The 21,662-nt window shown below is 36.2% G+C and overlaps 1 protein-coding gene across 2 annotated transcripts in view; it reads left to right on the top strand.

Annotated features, from left to right (window-relative positions):
• Positions 1-21,662, top strand: part of LOC121318504 (CCR4-NOT transcription complex subunit 4-like) — a 63,470-nt gene that overhangs the window by 38,695 nt on the left and 3,113 nt on the right. The window contains exon 12 of one of the 2 annotated variants that reach the window (XM_041255240.1): positions 13,184-13,417. The exons of the other annotated variant lie outside the window; for it this stretch is intronic. Within the exon in view, the coding sequence (XP_041111174.1) occupies positions 13,184-13,417 (234 nt within the window). The remainder of the gene's footprint in view (positions 1-13,183; positions 13,418-21,662) is intronic. 2 annotated transcript variants of the gene reach the window in all.

Below are 21,662 nucleotides of genomic sequence, written 5' to 3'. Positions count from 1 at the left end.
CAGGAGAAAATATGAAACACTTTGTTAAAAAAAGGCATGTTGACTGAGTTGTTGCTCTACGCAGTTTCATTGCTATGTACCGCCCAATTTGTAATTTAAATAGTGCCCCTTTTAATGTGAACGCATAATTAATCTTCCCAATGATGTCTGCTAATTCTGCATTCTTGTTTTTTTGCGAAGTTTAACAAGAGGTGTGTCTCCAGCCTGAATGTCTTTATGAAACAAACAACGATCAATTTTCTTTAAGGAATGTATGTAGTCATCATCAGATAATATAATTTAATTAACTGGTCATGGTTTAGGATTGCTAATTTATAGCTTTATTAAAGGCAGGTAGAGTGGAGAGAAATAAACTAAACAGTAATTCAATACGCAATTAATTTAGCTTACTTTTGGAAATCACCTCCTTGAGCGCAGTACCTCAGGTCTAAGTTTCTCAGCATAGAGAAGAATGCAGTGCTTTGCCATTGGTGTCATATTTTTTTCTTTCTTTCTTTATATGCTTATGACTGGTAATATGATCTTTAATGTTAGACTAGTACATGATCAATTGAATGACAGAAAAATTGCAGAATAGTTTCCCACCGTCCTCATATAGATAACACTGTGTAATGTGTGTGTGTGTGAGTAGTTTTTCGAGATTTACAGTTATACTGTAAATACAGTATAATTGTAAATCTCGAAAAACTACTCACTTCTAAATCTTTTGTAGTCATCTGTGTATTACTTTAGTATAAATACATGTTAATTTGGATTCATATGTTGTTTTTTTCTGACTTTATGTGAACGGACGCACATTTGCCTGTTTTCCCATTGGAAATAGTGATATTTTGAAATATCACTGTCCTGGTCACAAAAGCAAAGTTTGTGGGGAATAATAGCCATTTTCTATACTTTTGAGGCATAAGCAATTAGGAAATAACACTTACTACCCAGGAACAAAAACTGTGTTACATAGTGTAATCAAACAATGTTTTAGCTAAAACATTGCATTTTTTTTTCTTTGTTGGTGCAGCCGCCATTTTGAGTTATAGCAAAGAAGCGCGAGTAAAGTTACATGATGAATTATCTCAACTTGGCTGTGTTCAAAAGAAGAAAACAAGTTGCGGTGAGAGACAAATGCAAAATTCCATTCCCAATGCCTAATTCTGCTCTTTCAGAAAATCAGTAGCCATACGTTACTTTCTTCGGATCTAGTGAAAATTTCTGTGGGCGGCAAGGAGTACAGTTATTGATATTTTATCTCATGATTATATTTTGTGTACCCAATTATTCAATTTGGAGGCTTAGTTGACAACCCTAGTAACCATAAGAGCTGCCTGTGTTACATGCTCTCAGGTTAGGACTTTACTAACAAACGCTTAGTATCTGACCTGCAGCATGCTATTTCCCATATTACAACCATACACAATTAAAGGTGCTGTCACCAATTCCATACACAACATATGCAAAATGTCTAAAATATAAACATGCTGAGTTCATAACCCTGGAAATATATCATCTATTCAGTTGATGTAACGTTGTATCTAAACAGATATCCATTAAAACAGTATGTTCATTTCAGGGTGTGAAAGTGCTGGCTTGACTCACTGATCACTCGCAATCATGTGCTTAGAAATCTTGTGGTGAGAAAAATCCAGTCTTTACTTTTGTTGCTGCCAAAGGTTCCTGACACACCCAGTCCTTTGCAGATTGGGTTAAGGGGTCTTGTGGGGCAAAGCTGTAATCTGGCTTGGTTAGGCTGGCTTTGTACCACTGGCAGTAGAGAGTTACTGGATTTCTTTGTTTCTCACGCACCCCAGCACCAGTAAGGTGTACGGGTCGAGCTACAACTTATGCACCCCATTGTTTATTGACATGGAATGATTCCGACAGGACTTATTTATGCTGTGATTAGTGCAATAAGCACAGGGTAGATTTGATGAAGCCCTCATTTCTCAAATTCCCAGCACTTCTTCATTTCATTAAATATACCTAAACATTGGTTTTGAAACCCTGGACTAAATCAGGACTATTGAAGTGCAATAACAATTTTATGGAGGGAAAAAAAAATAGTTTTCAGTTTTAATTTTGTTCCCCCCCACCCCCCCGTTGTGTAAGTAGTTTATTTTGTCCACTGAGTTGAGGATAATCTTGGTGGATCAGTGGTCGGTCAGTTTCATCCCATAGGACCATATTTGAACCCAACCAATGAAAAACATTTTCTGTTTTGAGAATGCATTTAAAATCCTTTTCTGTATCATGTTTTAAACACGAGACATGTTGGATTGTTACAAGGTCATGTGATTTCTGGACTGCTAGCACCAGGACACATGGGCAGCAAGACCAGGATATGAAGAGAGAATGTGCTTTTGGAAAGCTTCAGTTGTATTGTATCTGACTGGCCAAGCCAAGGTCGCGCATTGACTGTCACAACTGTGTTATGGTAGCAGATGCAGTTGTGCGTCTGCATCCGTCAATCCACATTTCAAATAGGCCAGATATTGTTTACAGTGTAATGTATTCAGTTTCACACAGATGCTAGAAAATCTTCTAGAAATGCTTTTTTAATTTATTTTTATTTGGATTATTTTGTTGTGGCAAGCAGGTTTCAAGGTGGAGGAAAGCTAAACCTAGATGGGGAAACAGGATCTGCTTTCTGATAAAGTAGAATACACTGAAGGTTATCGATGAATGTAGTAAACATACACACATGAAATATATCTGTGTATAAACTAAACCTGATTTTGGCAATACAATGTAATGCCCCATCCTTCAAGTAGCATTTTCTCCCCTCAATGCATGGGTGTGGGTCTTCATTCCCGTTAAACCTTTAGGTTGAAATTTTCTGATTCACCACAGGGTGGTAGCACAGCTCAACTGTTAACATCATCCTCAGTACACACTGCATGTATCTGCAAGCTGATTGGCTCGTTTATTATGTTATCTTTACATTTTTGTCCTGTTTACAGGGATACGATTGGAGAGTGTATCCTCTCCTCTTTGTTGCTGGGTTCCTGAATGGCTAGTGGATCTTATAGCCAGTCAATTCAGTACAGAAAAAAAGCGAGTCACTAATATATTAGAATGAGCTATGCCAACACAAAGTTCAATACTGGTGTTTTCAAAGAAAACAGCTTGATCGAAACCCACAGTTTGAATACAAAAACCTCAGTGCTGGTATCATATAACTAACCGGTTCCATTAAGAGGAAATGAAAACCAGCAGATTTAATGTAGTGAAGTTTTACTTTGTCATGATGTTTTTATTTTATTTAAAGTGTTCACTTTTAAGCCCATGTAGAAAATGTCATCTGCATCTGTCATCTGTTATCAGAATGAAAACAAAATCTCTTGAATAATAGTATTAGGTGCATGCCTATACTTTAGCTCACAGAGTAACATTGTGACAAAAATCGAAAATAATTCCCCTTCATATCCCTATCACAACTTAAACATAGAAGGCTGAACTATGAGATAATATGGACAATTGACCAAAAACATTTTAGCTTTAAAACCTAGAAGTGAAATGGCAATACGGATTGCACTGTGCTCCTTCAGTTTCTTCTGGCCTGTGTACGCTTCAGAATAAGGCATACAGCCAATGCTCATGTTTAACTACCAACTGTCTGGTGTCTAGTCTCATCCCTCAAGAGATAAACTCTTCCATTGGCTGTACAGAAATGGTGGTGGCGGCAGCAGTTGAGGGTACGATGTTACTATGTTTTTATTTCTTTTAATAAAGAAATAAAAAGTAACATCCAACTAAAATGTTACATTTTGTGGCCATAGGTTTTTTTTAGAAACAGTAAAAAGTACATGTCACGTGCCTGTCTAAGAGCAAGATCAGTGTTACTATCAATCATATTCTATGACAACTTTAAAAAACAGTATGGGGCTCACACCGTTAACGTTTAAATCAATAACGTTGGTGCCGGGGAAGGTTTCCTTCTTATCCTCTAGCCAGGTTAACATTGAAAACAAAACAAATGCTTGGTGTTGATGGTGGGAGTGAATAAGGTCTGCCTGAACACAGTTCCTGTCCCGATTGCCTGAGACAGCTAGGGTTTGACTGTTGCTGCCCTTGCTATCTAAACTGCCTGAGAGAGAGCACAGGTTTCCATTAGTTACTATATATCTTGAAGCTGACCGAGAGGAGAATAAATTAATAATCCCAGGAAGTACCTTGGGAGCTAGTTGACTGCTGTTTATAGACATGCTATGCTGTTTGCCTCAGCATGGTGCAGAGCTGTGGTGGTGGTGGTGATGGGGGGTGGGGGGAGAAAAAAATAACTGACACTAATAAATCCCAGTGGTTTGTCAGGGCGTACAGCTTCAGTGATTCCTGTGTTTGCTACTGGGAGGGTGTATCTTCAGCAGAGCAGGTTGTAGCAGGGTTTGATGCTGCTTGTGCATTGGCTTGGTTTAGGAATGAGCTACTGTAGGCAGTATAAGGTGTCCTGTTGGGAGGGAATTCCCTGTATTAGTAAAGGGGGATAACATGTTTTACTGAAAGGAGAAAAGTGCTTGGTGGTTGCAGAGTAAAATACACACAATTTAGTTTTACTACCAGGACATATTTAATATATTAGATTGTCAAAGCAAAATAATGTAATGGTTTGAATGGTTTTGAATTGAAAGTGATGGTCTTGGAGTTAAATGGTCAAAGTTCAAGTATATTTTCCTCTAGAGGATTATTTTTTTGACTTGTGTGTTTTTTTTTTTAGAATGTCTCAGAATGCAAGTATAGCCTTCATCTGTGTGTGTGTGTGTGTATATATATATATATATATATATATATATATATATATATATATATATATATATATATATATATAATATATTAATTTATTTGTATAATGTTAATGCAGGTTTAATTTTGTTTGATTTTTATTTATAAGAATCTTTAGGGGTGCCAATAATTTTGACACCTATCTTTTTGAGAAGAAAAAAAAAATACTTGTTAAAAATAAATGTTTGCTCTTGGCAACTGTTATTATAAAAGAATATAGTTTTCCCATATTTTGGAGCATAAAATATAGCTCATTACCTGTGTTTGTTTTATACCGCCTTTTTTGCTCATCTTTATCAAGGGTGCCAATAATTCTGTATTTCTGTCAATATTGTGAAGGTGTGCATATTTACATTTTACATAAATTACCTAGGAGTTTTTGTTGACTCAGAAATGTCTTCATCTAGACAATGTGGGGAAGCTATAAAAAAGGCTAACAAGATGCTCGGATACATTGTGAAAAGTGTTGAATTTAAATCAAGGGAAGTAATGTTAAAACTGTACAATGCACTAGTAAGACCTCATCTTGAATATTGTGTGCAGTTCTGGTCACCTCGCTATAAAAAAGATATTGCTGCTCTAGAAAGAGTGCAAAGAAGAGCGACCAGAATTATTCCGGGCTTAAAAGGCATGTCATATGCAGACAGACTAAAAGAATTGAATCTGTTCAGTCTTGAACAAAGAAGACTACGTGGCGACCTAATTCAAGCATTCAAAATTCGACCCAAGGGACTTTTTCAGCCTGAAAAAAGAAACAAGGACCAGGGGTCACAAATGGAGTTTAGACAAAGGGGCATTCAGAACAGAAAATAGAAGGCGCTTTTTTACACAGAATCGTGAGGGTCTGGAATCAACTCCCCAGTAATGTTGTTGAAGCTGACACCCTGGGATCCTTCAAGAAGCTGCTTGATGAGATTTTGGGATCAATAAGCTACTAACAACAAAACGAGCAAGATGGGCCAAATGGCCTCCTCTCGTTTGTAAACTTTCTTATGTTCTTAAATTAAATTTGAGAGTATCGGAGTCTAGGTTATACTTTATGGAGGTTTCTGTCTATCTTTCTGTACATTTTTACATGTAATATTGTGGATTTAGGACAGAAAAGTTAATTTAATAAAGGATCAAAGGATCGCCAGAAAAACTTGATATGCCCTAATTGTGCTTAATATTTCCATAAAATAATAACCAACAAACATTTCAGTTTTCAAAAATTGTATTTGGTAATATTATACAAGGACATGGTCTAAATAAAATGTAATTAAGGGTTATGAAGTTATTCCAGGACACCCCTCAGAAAAGCCAACATGAACTAGCCACAAAAATGTAAGTAATCTATCCGTCAGTAGAAAGAATTTATTTTTGTGAAATGTGGCAGAATGGTGCTGGGCGTTCTATACCTTTTGATGGATTCATGTAAATCAAGATGTAGTTCAGCTTGAACTGTGTTTTACTTGCATGCTGTGTTGCAGCATGCCATGTTCTAACTTTTAAAATGTCCATTGCTTTAGTAAAGTTTTGGCATGAGTTGTCACAGTTCAAACCTGTTTGCTAAATATAAAAACAAATCAGATAACAAGAGGCTAAAGATGCCCTCTCTCCTGTAGGGGGCAGCATTGAGGCATAGCCATAGTTTAGAAAGTCATTGATAGACAATATCTGACTCTCTACGCTGATGCAGTAGTGTCCGCATTACCATATTTAAATGTTTGTATTAGAAATGTGTACTTGTTGGCAGTCTAAATCTGCGGAAATTAAATAGATATCTGCAGAGCATCTTGTGTGTTTAGTATTTGTGTTAATAATATTGCTGGGACAAACACAGGATTTTCATGTTCGGATATTCCCTCATAATTTAAATATTAGTTTGGATATTAATTTGTTTTTCAAAAAGTAATACAAGCCATTATATTGCTCTGAACGCAGGCAGAGACAGCATAGCAGCAGGGGATGTGGCTGTGGCTCTATTGTGTGTGCCTTTTTTTTTTTTTTACAACAAGACCTTACAATATGTAACACATTAAAATAGAAAAATATCTGAGGAGTGAAGAATAGATTGTGTAGGACTTACTTTACCCCAGTGAATTAACCACAAAACAAAGGATGCCAAATAACAGTTCAAGTTAGTTTAGTTTTTTCCTAAAATAAATAGTACATAGTTTATTTTTCATTTCTTGCCATTGCCGTTTCTTCACAGTAAAGTGGCCATGAGGTTTACTTGAGCCTTTTTGTAGCTGAGCAAGCAAGTGAAAACTGAAATTGAACTTCAAACAAAACTTGGAAATGGCATTGTAAAGTGAATGGGGAAAAAAACCTCACCATTTTGGTTCTTGTTTATTACATTCCACATAGTCACAACAAAATATATATAATATATACAGTCTCCGTAAAAATCACTACACAACATTTTCAGGAAGTTGGGTACTGTTTAAGCGAGGCATTTCAGTCCCATGAGATTCTGTAAGCAGCACAGCGCATTTTTGTCCCAGATGGCTTTCCATAGAGATCACTAGGGGTGTGTGTGGATAATCTGATTTTTGTTTACTTTTTGCTGCCTAAAACATTTAAATAGAGGCTCAAGAGGTGCTGCTGATTCTGTGTTTTTGCCAAAGCAGTAGGTATACTAGTGTCATTGTGTCTTTTCCCATCTGTATGAAACCTATGTGGTTACTTTTGAGGAACAGTTTATACTTTACTGTCACGCTGAATCCTGAGTACTTTCCCCCATTGAACGATCTGTTTTATTTCACAAAGCAATTTAAGCTCAACAGCTTTCTTTTTTAAACAATTAAAAAATATAGATGTACGGGCAAACCACTTTTTTGTTTATTTTTTTTAAACGTAAAGTAAAAAAAAAACCTAATTCTGCTGTTTACAAAACTGATGCTTTTGTTTAAGTCAGCCTTCATTTGTGGAAAACTTGCATGTAAACAAACAGATCTCTTACCATGCTTTTATATTTTTAACAGTTACTGTGGCTTATAAAACTCACTTATTTTAGACTGTGTCAAACCTTTTTCAGGTTAAACAAATCAACCTGTTCCATCAAGGTAAGCCATTTGCTTGTATCCATTAGAATGTCTCCAATTGTCCTTCGATTAACAGTATGTGCCTCACTTAGACGAGAAAACATTTGCAATGTCTTGCTTTCTGATTTTCAGATGCATACATGCAATTTTTTTTTTTCTTTTGCTCTGGTGTTAAATGTAGTGTCGACTTGCCATTTTGTGCTTTCTGCTTTGCTTTGGGAGCGGGAGTGTTGATGACATTGGTATGAATGTTCAGTTAACAACGGATTAGGAAAGCTTGTCAAATGTTAACTGCATAATTTTGTTGTTTTAATTGGCCATGATTATTTGGTTGGCGCTACAATAAGGGAAACTACAATGCTTATTACCACCCACATGATACATCGCAGGTGTCGGGGTTCAATATAAATCTGCTATATATCGAGGGCCGCAATATAGCGAGAGACCCATAGGAAAACAAATAGGCTAACAAATACTGTAAAACCAAGTTCTAGTTTTATCGGGGTGTCAGGGTCCAGTATTAATCCTCTATGCACCTGTTTTGTCTCATTTTCTTATAAAAAGCAGCACACCGTTTTAATTTGTACAGCGAAGGGTAATTGCTTTTCATCAACTTCAGTCTCCAGTTAATTTCATGAGTCTTCTTCTCCTTTCTCAAATGTACAAACCCACTGCATTGCAAGAATCGATACCCAACAACATAGGAGGCTTGTTGCTAGGGAGCTGACGTCACTGCCGTGTGGCTTTTGTTAGTGCATTGCTGCCACAAGTGAACACCACCAGAAGCTACGGCCAGTTGATCATTTTGGCCCTTTTGATGACACTCTGTATATGTGAGACTGCAGTGTGTTAATGTGTCTGTCCAATTTACCTACATTTTGTATAGGCAAACCTAACTAGCAGTATGTTATTTATTACAGGACGCAAAACTGCCTTTATACAAATTTACCTTTGTTTCAATACATGTAAGCAGATATATTATGAGCAGATTAAAAGATGTTAGTGAGACCAGACCGTCATATAAAATGTGTGATGTAATAATAATAGTAAAATCACTAATTTACAGGGTTTTAATGTGAAACAACCAAATGTGCTTTTAAATCGTCCAAGTCTTTGTTTCTCATTAAATGTGGATTGGAGAACGCTAAAACGTTTGAATAAGTGATCTTTATTAATGTTTATACAATTATGAATAATGATTGTAATAGTGTCCTGCATTTATTCTTTTTTAAATTATAGATTAAATCGCTTATGAAAAGGTTGCACCTTCCATTGCAGGCAATTTCTTCGTTCTGCATGCACCAAAACACTTAAAGGAAATGTTTAATATATTAGAAAGCTACTTGTGTGTAACTCCCTTATAAATGGTATATTTTCAAATAAAAAAATACATATTTTTCAATTTCCATTGTATTTGAAAATAAGTAATTTAATAGAGCACATCTTTAAACCATGAAAGTAAATAGCTAAGTAAAGTCTTCTTTTTTAGGGTGGCTAACTGCTGATCCAGAAGACACAGCCAAAGGCTTCTGCAAATACTGTCTCAATAAGATACAAAAACAACACAACATATTAACAATGGTACTTCACATTCTGCCTTGAATAAAATAAACTGCTTCCAAATAACAACCATGTTAGAGGTTAACGACAAAAAAAGAAGGGCAGAATTGAAACTAGCGTTTCTAGTGGCAAATCATTGAAAGGTCGCCGCTATCTACAGGGTATTTGCATCCCCTAACAAGCAGTATTTATTGACCACACGCCATAATACAGGAACAAATGATTACTGCACTTTATTTGGGGATAACCCTTCTCCTTCCTTGTTTACAACACTCTATGTAAGCTGCCCTCAATCAATAAACTTTAGTCGCACACTCGGTATGCACATTCATTCCCATTTGCGTCAGTACGCTTCATAACCAAACTTTTATTTATTTTTTAACAGTTCATTATTATTTAACACCTTCAAATAATGACTCCTCTCCTGTAACTTCTCTGTTCTTAAGGTTTGTTTAAATGCTTGCTGTTCATGCTGGTCCACTTATGTTATTGTATATTATTTGAATGGATTTGTGCGTGCCCACACAAAGTGGGGTGTAGCCCCCCTCAGATTTGCCATGCCGCCTCTACTGATTTGAAGTGCTTTCATTACTTAACTTGCATGCTTGTTGTGCAGTCATTTTTAGAAAAAAAAAACGGGTGTCAATTTTAGACAAAGGAAATTAGATGCCCATTTTCATCCATTTTAATGTAAAGTTTTAATAAAATTAAGATTATAAATCCCCCCCCCCCCAATATGCACATCATGAGCACCCTGTTGCCCCTCGAGATTTGGTCATTGCCTTATCTGGCAAAGACCAATTGAATACCCCTGCCCAAGAGACACAGAGTACAGTACAATTACCTTGCAATTTGTCATAAAATTTAGGGTACACTAAAGCTGTCCTACCATCTGGTTGCTCCACTAATATTGCTTCATACTAGCTGTCTATGAAACCTGTCATTTAATTATCCAGTTTCTCTAAAGTATATATTTATATACTTTAGTGTGTTTTATTACTGTGAATTTATCTCTTAGAATATTTTTCAGACAAACTTTTCTCGTCTCTTCATGCATGGGAAATGAATGAAAACGTACTGTTGAATTGTACCATGCTGAAGCTGAGCATAAGGGACACAGCAGTGATCACTGCAGTTTCCTTCTCATCGTTGATATTTAAATGATTTTGCAGTTGTGTCTGACCTACAACTCATCCTTTTTCTCTTAAAACCGTTCAATACAGCAAAGGAAAAGATGCAAGCAGGATTTCAAATAAACCCATCATTTGCCTGAAATTTAGATAGCAGTATCGTGAAATGTGACGCCATTTGGTGCAAGTAGCATATACAATGGTTAAATAATACTTGAGTGTGTAGTATTTGCCTGAGAGACTGACCATGATTTAGTATGCGTGGTTTGTTGTCTATTAATATAAAATACACTTGATTTATACTGCGTTCTGTATTTTTAGCAGTATTAGCATTAAAAAGTATGTCCCTTTGAGTGTAGGTGAATTTTTTTTTTAATCCATTGATATCGCAATATGTAAATTATCTTTAGCAGGTATGACAATAATGTAAATTTTAAAAACCCACAAACCTGAACGTCCTTTTAGCAAATGCATTGCCCGGTTTACTAGTTTAGACTAGTATCAACTGGCTTGAAGTACTTCAAAATGCTTTGTGGTTTTCCAGCAGCTATATCGCAGGCCAGACCACTTGGTGGGCTATTTTCTGTTGATTTAATGTATTTTCTGCTGTATTCTTTATTTTTAATCTTTGTACTTAATTTTTTGCATTTTCTTCTTTAATTTTGCTATTGTGTGTAAAGCATGCTTTTCCTTTTAAAGTGATTATTAATGTATACATAGTTTTAAATTGTTGCAACAGTGTTCTATCTGCTGTAGGTATGTCAAAGTGCGGTAATAAGAAAGACAGCTGTTGGTTGTGACATAACTTGGTCACTCTCAAGTATACCAGTAGAAGCTTCTTGCGGTCGCAGAAAAATAAACGCCTACTTTCTGTACTACCGTTAAAGTTACAGGGGTCATTTTCTGTTTTTTTCACAGCTGTAAAACAAATCATCTGTTGTTTGGGGGGTGTAAGTGGCTGTTTTTCAGTTGTGGAATTATGGTGGTGCACCCCTTATCTTGAGCATTGGATATAGTTTTAAAACAGAACTCAGGAGTCCTTGCTGTGCAAGGGATTCCTAAACCATAACCTCTAGAGGGGAAGGATTTGTAATTTGCCCAAACTGAATACCACTGGGAAATAAGATACTGATGATAAGGAAAATTAAGTATTTAATGCCTCATTTCCATCTGTAATTGAGTTCATGCTGCCCTGGCTGGAGTTTAACTGGCCCGTACACTTAATCTGTGTCGACAGTAATTTCTGACTGCACAGTTGGATTGGTGGTGGCATACGTCTGATGCATTATGGCAGGGCTTTAATGTAAGTAATGTGCCTGCTGATGCTTATGTTCATATTCCTGAGCTCTCCTACAAAGATAATTGAGGCTGACCAAGCAAAGTTTATCCTGTGATTTTTTTTTTTTTTTAAGGGAAGAGTGGGTTACTTAATGGCAAAGTCTATTTGCACAGACTTTCTATGCACTAAAAATAAAAATATATCCACAGGCAGGCTTCAAGCTTTCAGGCCATTGGTATATAATTTACAATATTGGCAAGGTTTAGAGAATGAGGCCTAGAGTAGATCAGTTGCGCTATGTAGTGTGGAAGGAAGAGGTCAACTTCCTTAGGTAATGATATTATAAAATTATTTTTAAAAAAGGAAGGCAAGATAAAAAAAAAAAAAGGAATAAATAAAATTACATTTATAGACTCAGGATTTAATTTTATATTGATAATTTAGACTTGTTAATAGTTTAAACATTTTGGCTAAGTGTTTAGAATTGTGCCTTGTCAAAATATGCAGGCCAAATGTAAGCCTTAGTATGCAGTGTAGGACCGTTTATCTCATATTCAGTATTTATTCGTAGTCATTTTAATACTCGTTTTAAATGCTGTGCTCATGCAGTCCTACAGTATGTTCATGTTGCTCTAATTTATCAAAAGCGGTAGAGGGATTATTATGATGGCTTTTTTGAGTAAAGGTGTTTAATGTATATACAAGAATAAACGTTAAGGAAAATAGATGAAAACCAACATCATTATAATAAGAAGCATGCTGAATCTTATATTTGGTGCCAAATGTTTCTTCAGCTTAATTTTTTAGATTAAAAAACCCAAACTGCAAAACAGTTATAGTCTTGTAGATGTACTGACATGTCAGTCTAACAGCTTTACACAATCAATTTGCATTGATTGTATGCATGCATTTGTGTTAATAGGGGAAAATATCTGCTGTTATCTGCTCAAGTGGTGGTGGGGGGTAGTCTGAACTTGATCACACAAGAGTTTAGGCAAGTTGAACAGTAACACCACTCTACCTTGTTTTTTGGGGTTCATCTGTACTGGATTGAAAAACTGAAATTTGTGGCACTCAGCATATTGTGTTTGAGAAGCTGTTATAGTAAACAGTATTGTAGCCACAATACTGTACCTGTATACTGTCTCAGTTGTGTTGTGGTACTTTAGGCACAGTTGATAGTGTGGTTAAGTCATCTGTGATACTGGAATAAAAGCTTACTAGTGGTTCTCACAGGTGAATCCTGGAAAAAACGCCAGTGTTAAGAATTTGGTTGGTTTGTCTGGACTCTTATGACCAAGTTTGGTTGAACCTCCCCTTTGAAATGATGGCAGGGGACGGGGGACGTTAATTTTTTAATTTTTTAATTTTTTTTTGTAAATATGCTGAAGGAGATCTTTCTCTCTTTCTCTCTCCAGAAAATAGCAGTTCTGTAGAAAGTTTAAACGTGAAAGAGTGGCAGGACGGCCTGAGAGCTCTCTTACCGAACATCAACATCAACTTTGGGGGGCTGCCAAACTCTTCCTCCTCCTCTTCCTCTTCCTCCTCCTCCAGTGTCAACCACACAGGGGCGCCAGCAAGCTCAGGGGGCATCACACACAGCCTGAGCTGGGACGGGTCGGGCAGCTGGATGGACCCCGCCATCATCACAGGTAACCAACGCCGGGCAGAGACTCAAACCACATCTGCACACCAGTGCTCGGAAATGCACACTGAAAGTGCAAGTAGGAGCGAGGGCAGCACTGAGTCTGGAGCCCTGATCTGTAGTACCTTTCCAAGCAGCCATCTTATGGAAGGTAGTGAGCATGTAGCATGCATAGAACACAAATCCAGACCCTTAGGAGCGATAGTACCAGGCTGACCGCTTAAAGGTGTGAGGGTAAAGCTTGATATTTCAGTGTGCAAGTTTGTTGGATTGGTTTTGTAGATTTTGTGGTTAGGTCACTGGATAGAAAGTATCTGGTTGTTTTCTGTGGTAATGGTAATAGATCTGGGTAGCGCAGTTTTGAAAGGAATGGAGTTTGCATTGATAGGTTTGAAAACCAGTAGTTCTGTGGTTAGAATGCAGGGCAGCAGTGTGGATCATGGTGGCTGGCTAAAGCACTGTACTTTTTGCTTGAATGATATTGACTTCAGTTTGCTGTATGGTGCAGTGCAGCACAGTGATGACTAAGTGATAGCTTTCAAAAGGTGACAGATCTCATTTAAGGTTATGGTTTCTGTTTAATCATACTTATGATGGCTATAACAGAAAAATCCAACCTTGCAAAGCCCACTTTAAGACTGGAGACAGTATCTCAAGTGGGAAGAAACCACTAGAAGCACCTGAACGTAAACTAGTGGCAATGACTGGTTGAGAAAAAAAGGGGATTATTTCTATTTAGATTTTTCTTCAAAATGGCTAACTTTTAAACTAAGTGGATGGGACTGTTTGGGGTTAGCATTGTTGCTTGTACAGTAGTTTTGTAGTGCCTATAATAGTACACTGAACTAGACACAGTTTCCTAAAACGTGTACTGCTCCGGCAGTTTATATGAGAATTGTAACTAACATTAAGGCCTTAACATGCTGCAGTACTGGGCACGGGGGTCCTTTAAGTCCTGTAGACTGTATTGAGTTGGTTTGCATGTGTTGGATTCCCTGGGTATGTGAAATCCCATCCCATTGATATCCTCTTCTGTCAGGGAATGCTGCTCTTTTTTTAATCCAGTGTACATGTCATAGCTAGAAGTGGTTGGATTTATTGGAATTTGAATATTCATATTGAAAGGTCTTGTATATATCACAGAGTTGGCAATTATTGTCATTTAAGAAAAGGGTTAACAGTATGAAGGAAGATTTGCTTTACTATTTTTTTTTTTTTGTAGAAAAATTTGCATTGTATTTTATAGGAAACTATTGAAATTATAATAGTTTAATTGAATTGCAAACTTAACATTTGAGTATACGTTATTGAAATATGCAGTGCACTCTGTTTAATTGCATGGAGTCACGACCGGACAGATGCTGTGCAATAATAGAGATTATGCAATTACCCAAAGTTATACTGATGTTAGTTCATAACTATATTTATAGCAAACAAACAGTATATATTTATTACTTCAGGACTTCATAACTAATGGTATCAATAGCGTGCCTCCATGTCTTCTGCTTTGCCAAATCTATGTCCTTTTCTGCCTGGATTGCAGCTGTTCTGCCATTGGTCCACAATTTTCTCCCCGTTCTTTTGAATTCTGTAAATTGCGCTTTTGATCAACATCAAACTTGGCTGCACTTGACTTCTCGTTGAGCTGAGGTAATTGTGGTATACCTCCTGTTAGAATTCAAGTTGTTTGTAGTCATGCGGTCAACTCCTCAACCAATGCAATTATCAGAAATTATTAAACAGGCGTGTATGAAATCAACTGGCTTTCTTTCATGCAATTAACTCTACACTCATCGCTATTTCCACCTGTTTTTCAATGTTTTCATTTATGTATGTGTAAATACACTCTTCCTACTGCTGCCACTAATGTATGGACTTGTCATACATCCTGCAAGCTTTTCTGAATGCAACGATGTATATTGTGCCCTGCACAGCTCGCACTTGCCACGCTACCAAAAAGTAACACAGCATGCTCGCTTGCAGAAAGCAAAGACATTGCTCTGCACATGTTGGATGCGTTGTCATAAACACAAGCTATTACTTTTGTAGCCACTTCAAACTGTGTGTATCTGATTAATCACTTCTGCTAAATTCAAAGCTGTGTGTGTCTTGTGTAATTTTCGTGTCACAATACTTTTGACTCGAGTTCCCAGTTTTTCTTAATGTAATGGCAGATGTTAAAAACGCTTCTTGTGCCATGCTTGTCCATACATCGGTAGTGATGGACATTGAATTACACTCCTGACTTAAACCCTGTGAAAGCCTTTCCTTTGCACGTTCATGGTCCAGAGTAATTCGTTTGGAGATTGTCTTTCGACAGGGCATTTCATAACCTGAAGCAAGATTCGAAATCAGATTTTTAAACGTAGCTCCCTCTACTATACTAACAGGTCTGATATCTTGTGTGACAACATCCACTATTAGGCCTGTTAATTCCTTTGCTTTGATGCTTTTTGGATCAGCTTTCTTTCCAAAATAAGCTGTCACTGAAGGTATTGCTTCCTTTAGTTTGTTTTACTTGTGTTCCCGGCCCGCTGTCATGTTTTGTCGGGTGCTCTCTTACTAAATGATCCAGGATGTTGGTGGTATTGCCACAGAATCTCATTAAAACTCCACAAACAAAGCATTTTACCTTTCCATTTTGTGTTTTTGTAAAAAAAACTTTCAAACGTCTGTCAACATTAATCAAAATGAACTAAAACCAAGAATTTAACTAGCAAAATCTGATCCTGAAATGCAGCCTACATCTAGTCTGTTCTCTAGGTTTTTTTTTTTTTGTCACGCTTACTCTGAAAACGTACATACTGCGTAGTGTGGGAGAGAAGTTTTTTTTATTATTATTGAAGTAACTTAAAAAAATGATGGTGATTAAGTAGACTCAAGAAAATGCACAGAGTCCTTTTCTTCAATCAGTTGTTAGGTTTATTGAAATATGCAGGGAGTCTGGTCCCAGGTACAGGACAAACAGAATACTCATCATTACAATGTTTGCATGACATTAAATACCCTTCTGTGTAGATGGTCCACCTCCTCTTTCTCTGACACTTAACCAATAGCAAATGTACTTTAATTTATTGTGTGTGTGTGTCTGTGTGTGTAGTCTAGTGTGACAACCTCTGAACTCAGTGCATTCGTCACACTCCTGGAGACAAAAGGTCCATAAATCTGCCTTTTGTTATCTTCTTGAGACCCCTTTGATCCCACTGGCATTATCTCTTTCGATCTCTCTGAAGTCTTTAGAGCCTGTGCTAATTGTAGTCCACAGCATTGTTATCTTGTTAGCTTGTAGTCAGTGTTGGGCAAGAAGCTTGTAGACGCAACGTCTCCTCTATCAATGGTTAGCAGTACATGCAATTTGAACCAAACAGTCTGCTATCTGCAATATTAGTCTCCTTTCAGAAAAGAACACCAGTATAGCTCTGCCAGTCCACATGCGTAGCAAACTGCTAATCAATTCTCGATCCATGTTATCCAACAATTATTTAAAGGAACCAAAGGAATAAGAGTGTAGATTTAAATTTTGCCGGTCCTAATAAAAAAACGGTCCTATTAATGTTAAAAAATGAAAAAAAAAATATTAGCACTTTTACCAACCGAACATAATCACAACTTTTGTTTGAACAAAACAGGATATGGACAACTGAAGAGAACTGTTTACAATTTGACATGCTCAGGCCATGTCCCATTACTTTCTGTGCCACTCTGTAGAGCAGTACCTGTCTGGCATAAGACACAGTGGATAAACCTCTCTCTCGCTCTCACGTTGCCTTTCTCTCTGGTCTGTAGCTTCTCTAGTTCTCTCTCTCTCTCTCTCTCACTGGCTCAACTACGTATGCAGCTATCACGTAGGTGGCTTTTACATTGCCTGAGTAATGTGCATGTAAAGTTCGAAAATGCAATTATCAGATAGGCATTTGAGCAGATTGCAATACCATGTAAACAAATAGCAAATTTTTGGTACCCAGGAGTATGCAGTTATCTGATATGCAGTTAAGTATATATATATATATATATATATATATATATATATATATATATATATATATATATATATATATATATATATATATATATATATATATATATTCACACACACACAATGTGTGTGTATATATATATATGTATACATAACACCACACAACATATATGTACATATGTATCACATGGGTGTAATTGCTCCATCTGTAGATAAATTTTAAGTCAGTTTGCCCTCTCTCCGAGTTTTTGCATGTATTTGATGACTTGTGACCTTAGTATTTTTTTCTCCTGTTGAACTGTAACTTGATTGAGACCATAGGCACCTAACCCATAGTGCACATGGGAGGCAATCAATATATTTTACCACTCTGCTTTTTTTTGCTCCATGTAAACACATTATTGTTTTATGTTTTGTTATGGTTTTGCCTTTTAAATGGTTTAAAATGTAAAAAATAAATACATAAATAAATAAATAAAAACCCACAATCAAATGGCCCCTACACGAACATTGGTTTGACCCAACATAGTACTCTCTGCACTATTAAAGATGTAATATACCCGATCCAAAGCAAATGTAAAACTTGCCTGAATATTAAAGTAAAAAATAAATCAATTTAAAACTCGGAAGAAATGACTTGTTGCACTAGCAGCAGTTACATTATTGTTTTGCCTTCTAATTCAATGGACCATATATAGAAGCAAGCACAAAGGCAAGGACACACTTAGAGCACTAAGACCTTTTTAATGGTATGAAACAAGAAACAAATCTTGACTGCTCCTTTCTGCAACTAAGATTATACTATTTGAAATTGTTTTATTCAGCAAAAAAAGTCTGCTATAGTAAAACAATGCTTTTGGCATGGCAAGTGTTTTGAACTGCCTTGGGGAATGCTATGGACCTTCTAAAGAATAGTACTTGCTTTTCTTTGTTTGTTTAACACTTTCCTTTAGTAAACTACATGTGGGAATTGTAGGTGTAACACTGCAGAGACTTGCATGTATTTCTATTTAATTTGTGTTCCGTAAGTACATATTGTACATTTTATACTGAAACATCTATCCAGTTTTTTAGGTTTGTAATTCATGAAACCGTAACTTCACAACAGCAAGGTTTGCTTGGTTTCTTAGAGCTTCTTAATTGTAAAAAAATAAAATAAATAAACATTTGCTTCCCTACACTTAGCAGTTAGTCCTTCAGTTTGCCCCCCTACTATTTAACAAAGTCTATGATTGACTCACAGTTCTTTTGACCATTGCTTCTAACTTTGATTAAAACACTGAGTCATTGTACTGCCTTTAGAATGAAACCTTGTAGATACCAAAACTGACTCGTGTTACTGAATAAGAAAGGTTACTGGTCCAGAGCGTATCGATAAGTGAGTATAATTTAGATTTTTGTTATACAGTTAAATAAACTGTTAATGCAAAAACTTTATTTTTTACAGTTGGTTATTAGTTATCAGCATTAGAAAGTGAAGAAAAACTGTATGAAGTCAGCATTTACGATATCTGATTGAGTTCAGCAGAGATTGTATATGATTTTTGCAGCTGAGGTTTTATGAAGTTAATGTTAATTGTGCATACATATAAAAGGCTTAAGCAGTAACATTTAAAAAACAATGTTTGTAAATTAGCCTTGTGTGGTTTATCAGGTTGCTCCATCTGGTAAAATGACGAGTTGTAAGTGAATTTCTGAATTTTTCTAAAAAGTCAAGATCAAATTTGCTTCTGAAAGTGGAGAGCATGTACAACCGCAGAGCTTGGGGGAGGGGGAGGACTGTTTTTGCTCCAGGAATTTCAGTCAAAATGATAATTGGCCACTTTCACGTGTGTGTGTGTGTATAGAGAGAGAAAGAGAAGCTGCTTCACTGAGTTACAGGAAAATAATTTCATCAAGGGTTTCTGTAATGTTATAAATTGAGACAAAAGGTTGAGTAATTTATAAACTCACAGAAACCCGATGTGTTGTTTTTTTTTTTATAATACTTGTTTACCCTTGTGATGCTAATATTAAAGAAGATAAGATTCAGCAGTACAGTTAATTTTTTTAAAGTGTTTTAGTGCTGTACAGACATTCTGTGTCTGTGCGTTTCTCTGAGATACGAATGAACCAGCTTTACATCCTTTTTATTTTAAATGTATTTTCATTTTGTTGATCATTAATGAACATTTCTGTACAGTGGGTGTTGTCGAATGAATAAAAAACAAGACATTTTGTATTTTGAATTGAAAGTGATGGTCTCTGAGTTAAATGGGTTAAAGTTCAAGTATATTTTCCTCTAGAGGAATTATCATTTTTTTGACTGCTGTGATATTATGCTTTTTTTTAAAAAAAAATTTCAGAATGGCTCAGAATGCAAGTATAGCCTTTATCTGTGTGTGTCTATATATATATATATATATATATATATATATATATATATAATATATATATTATATATATATATATATATATATATATATATATATATATATATATATATATAGATAGATAGATAGATAGATAGATAGATATAATCAATAAAAAGCGTATTCCTTTAGTTGTGATAGTGTAACAATATGTATGCAGGTGCTTGAGAGAGAGATTGGGGATATTGGATATAGTCAGCTGACATACAAATGCTTAAATGCAGAGGTGCTGGATTATTACACTCCAGTTTCATGCAACAGTTATGGTGGTGGCCAAATGCGTGTGAGTACTGTTGTGTAAAAAAAAGAAAAAAAAAAAAAAAAATTGGTTAAAATGAACAGTTGCATTAAAAAAACCAAAATAGACGTGCATTAACAAAAAGCCCTGAAAACTTAACATAAAGAAAACAACTTAAATGAAGCAATAAGCGCAGTAATTAAGCGAAAAAGGAAGTGCACAGGTTACCGGGTTGTGGGTTTTTTTTTTTTTTTTTTTTTTTTTTAACTCCAGTAAACCTACATGATCTTTCCCCAGTCAAATCATAGAGTGCTTAAATAAGCACGGTCATTTACCATAATAAAAAAGTCATGAAAAAGAAAATGTAGAACATAAAAGCACAACCAGATTTAGTCAACGAAAGACAACACATTATTCAAATTCTTTGTCGTATTATGTATTTAAGGTAAGGCAGGTTTATTTTTCCGTTAATGGTGCTCCTGGCTATAATGTTTTGCTGCCTGGCTGTACAGAATTCCAGGGGACCGACATGGTCTTAAGGTCCCCTCTTGGTATATATATTATAATATATATATATATATATATATATATATATATATAATATATATATATATATATATATATATATATATATATATATAAATTGAGAGAGAGAGAGAGAGAGACTATAGTAAGTTTTCACAGTTTGTTTTATTACAACCTGAAATTGATGCATTTAAATGGGATTTTTTCCCCTTTGATTTAAACAACCTACTCAACACTTTCAATGAGTGAAAAAATGTGGGGGTAAAAAAACAAATCAATTAAAAATAAAAACCTGAAAAGTCTTCATTAGATAAGTATTCACCCTCTTTGCTATGACACTCCTAAATAAGCTCAGGTGCAGCCAATTGCCTTCAGAATTCACACAATAAGTTAAATGGAGTTCATATTTGTGCAATATAAGTGGTTCACATGATTTCAGATTAAATACACCTGTCTCTGTAAGATCCCCCAGTTGGGTAGTGCATTCAAAGTGAAGATACTACCATGAAGACCAAGGCGCTTTCAAAACAACTCCGGGATAAAGTTGTAGAAAGGCACAGATCAGGGGAGGGGTATAAAAAGATTTCAAAGGCATTGAATAACCCTTTGAGCACAGTCAAGTCAATCTTTAAGAAGCGGAAGGTATACGGCACCACCCAGAATCTGCTTAGCTGTGAAGCGAGGTGGTAGCAGCATCATGCTATGGAGATGCTTTTCATCGGTAGGGACTGGGAAGCTTGTCAGGGTAGAGGGCACAATGGATGGAGCTAAATACAGGCAAATCCTTGAGGAAAACCTTCAGTCTGCAAAAGACCCAAGACTAGGATGGAGATTCACCTTTCTGCAGGACAATGACCCCAGGCACAGTCAAAGCGACACTGTAGTGGCTCAAAACCAAGAAAGTGGATGTCCTAGAGTGGACCAGTCAGAGCCCGGACTTGAATCTGATTTGAGAATCTGTGGCAAGACTTGAAGATTGCTGTCCACCAACGATCCCCATCCAACTTGACAGAGCTTGAACAATTTTGCCATAGGCAAATATTGTACGATCCAGATGTGCAAACCTGGTAGAGACTTGCCAAAAGACTCACAGCTGTAATTG

Source organism: Polyodon spathula, chromosome 7, assembly GCF_017654505.1.
Source record: "Polyodon spathula isolate WHYD16114869_AA chromosome 7, ASM1765450v1, whole genome shotgun sequence".
Lineage (NCBI taxonomy): Eukaryota > Metazoa > Chordata > Actinopteri > Acipenseriformes > Polyodontidae > Polyodon > Polyodon spathula.
This window is presented reverse-complemented; position numbering and strand designations above follow the sequence as displayed.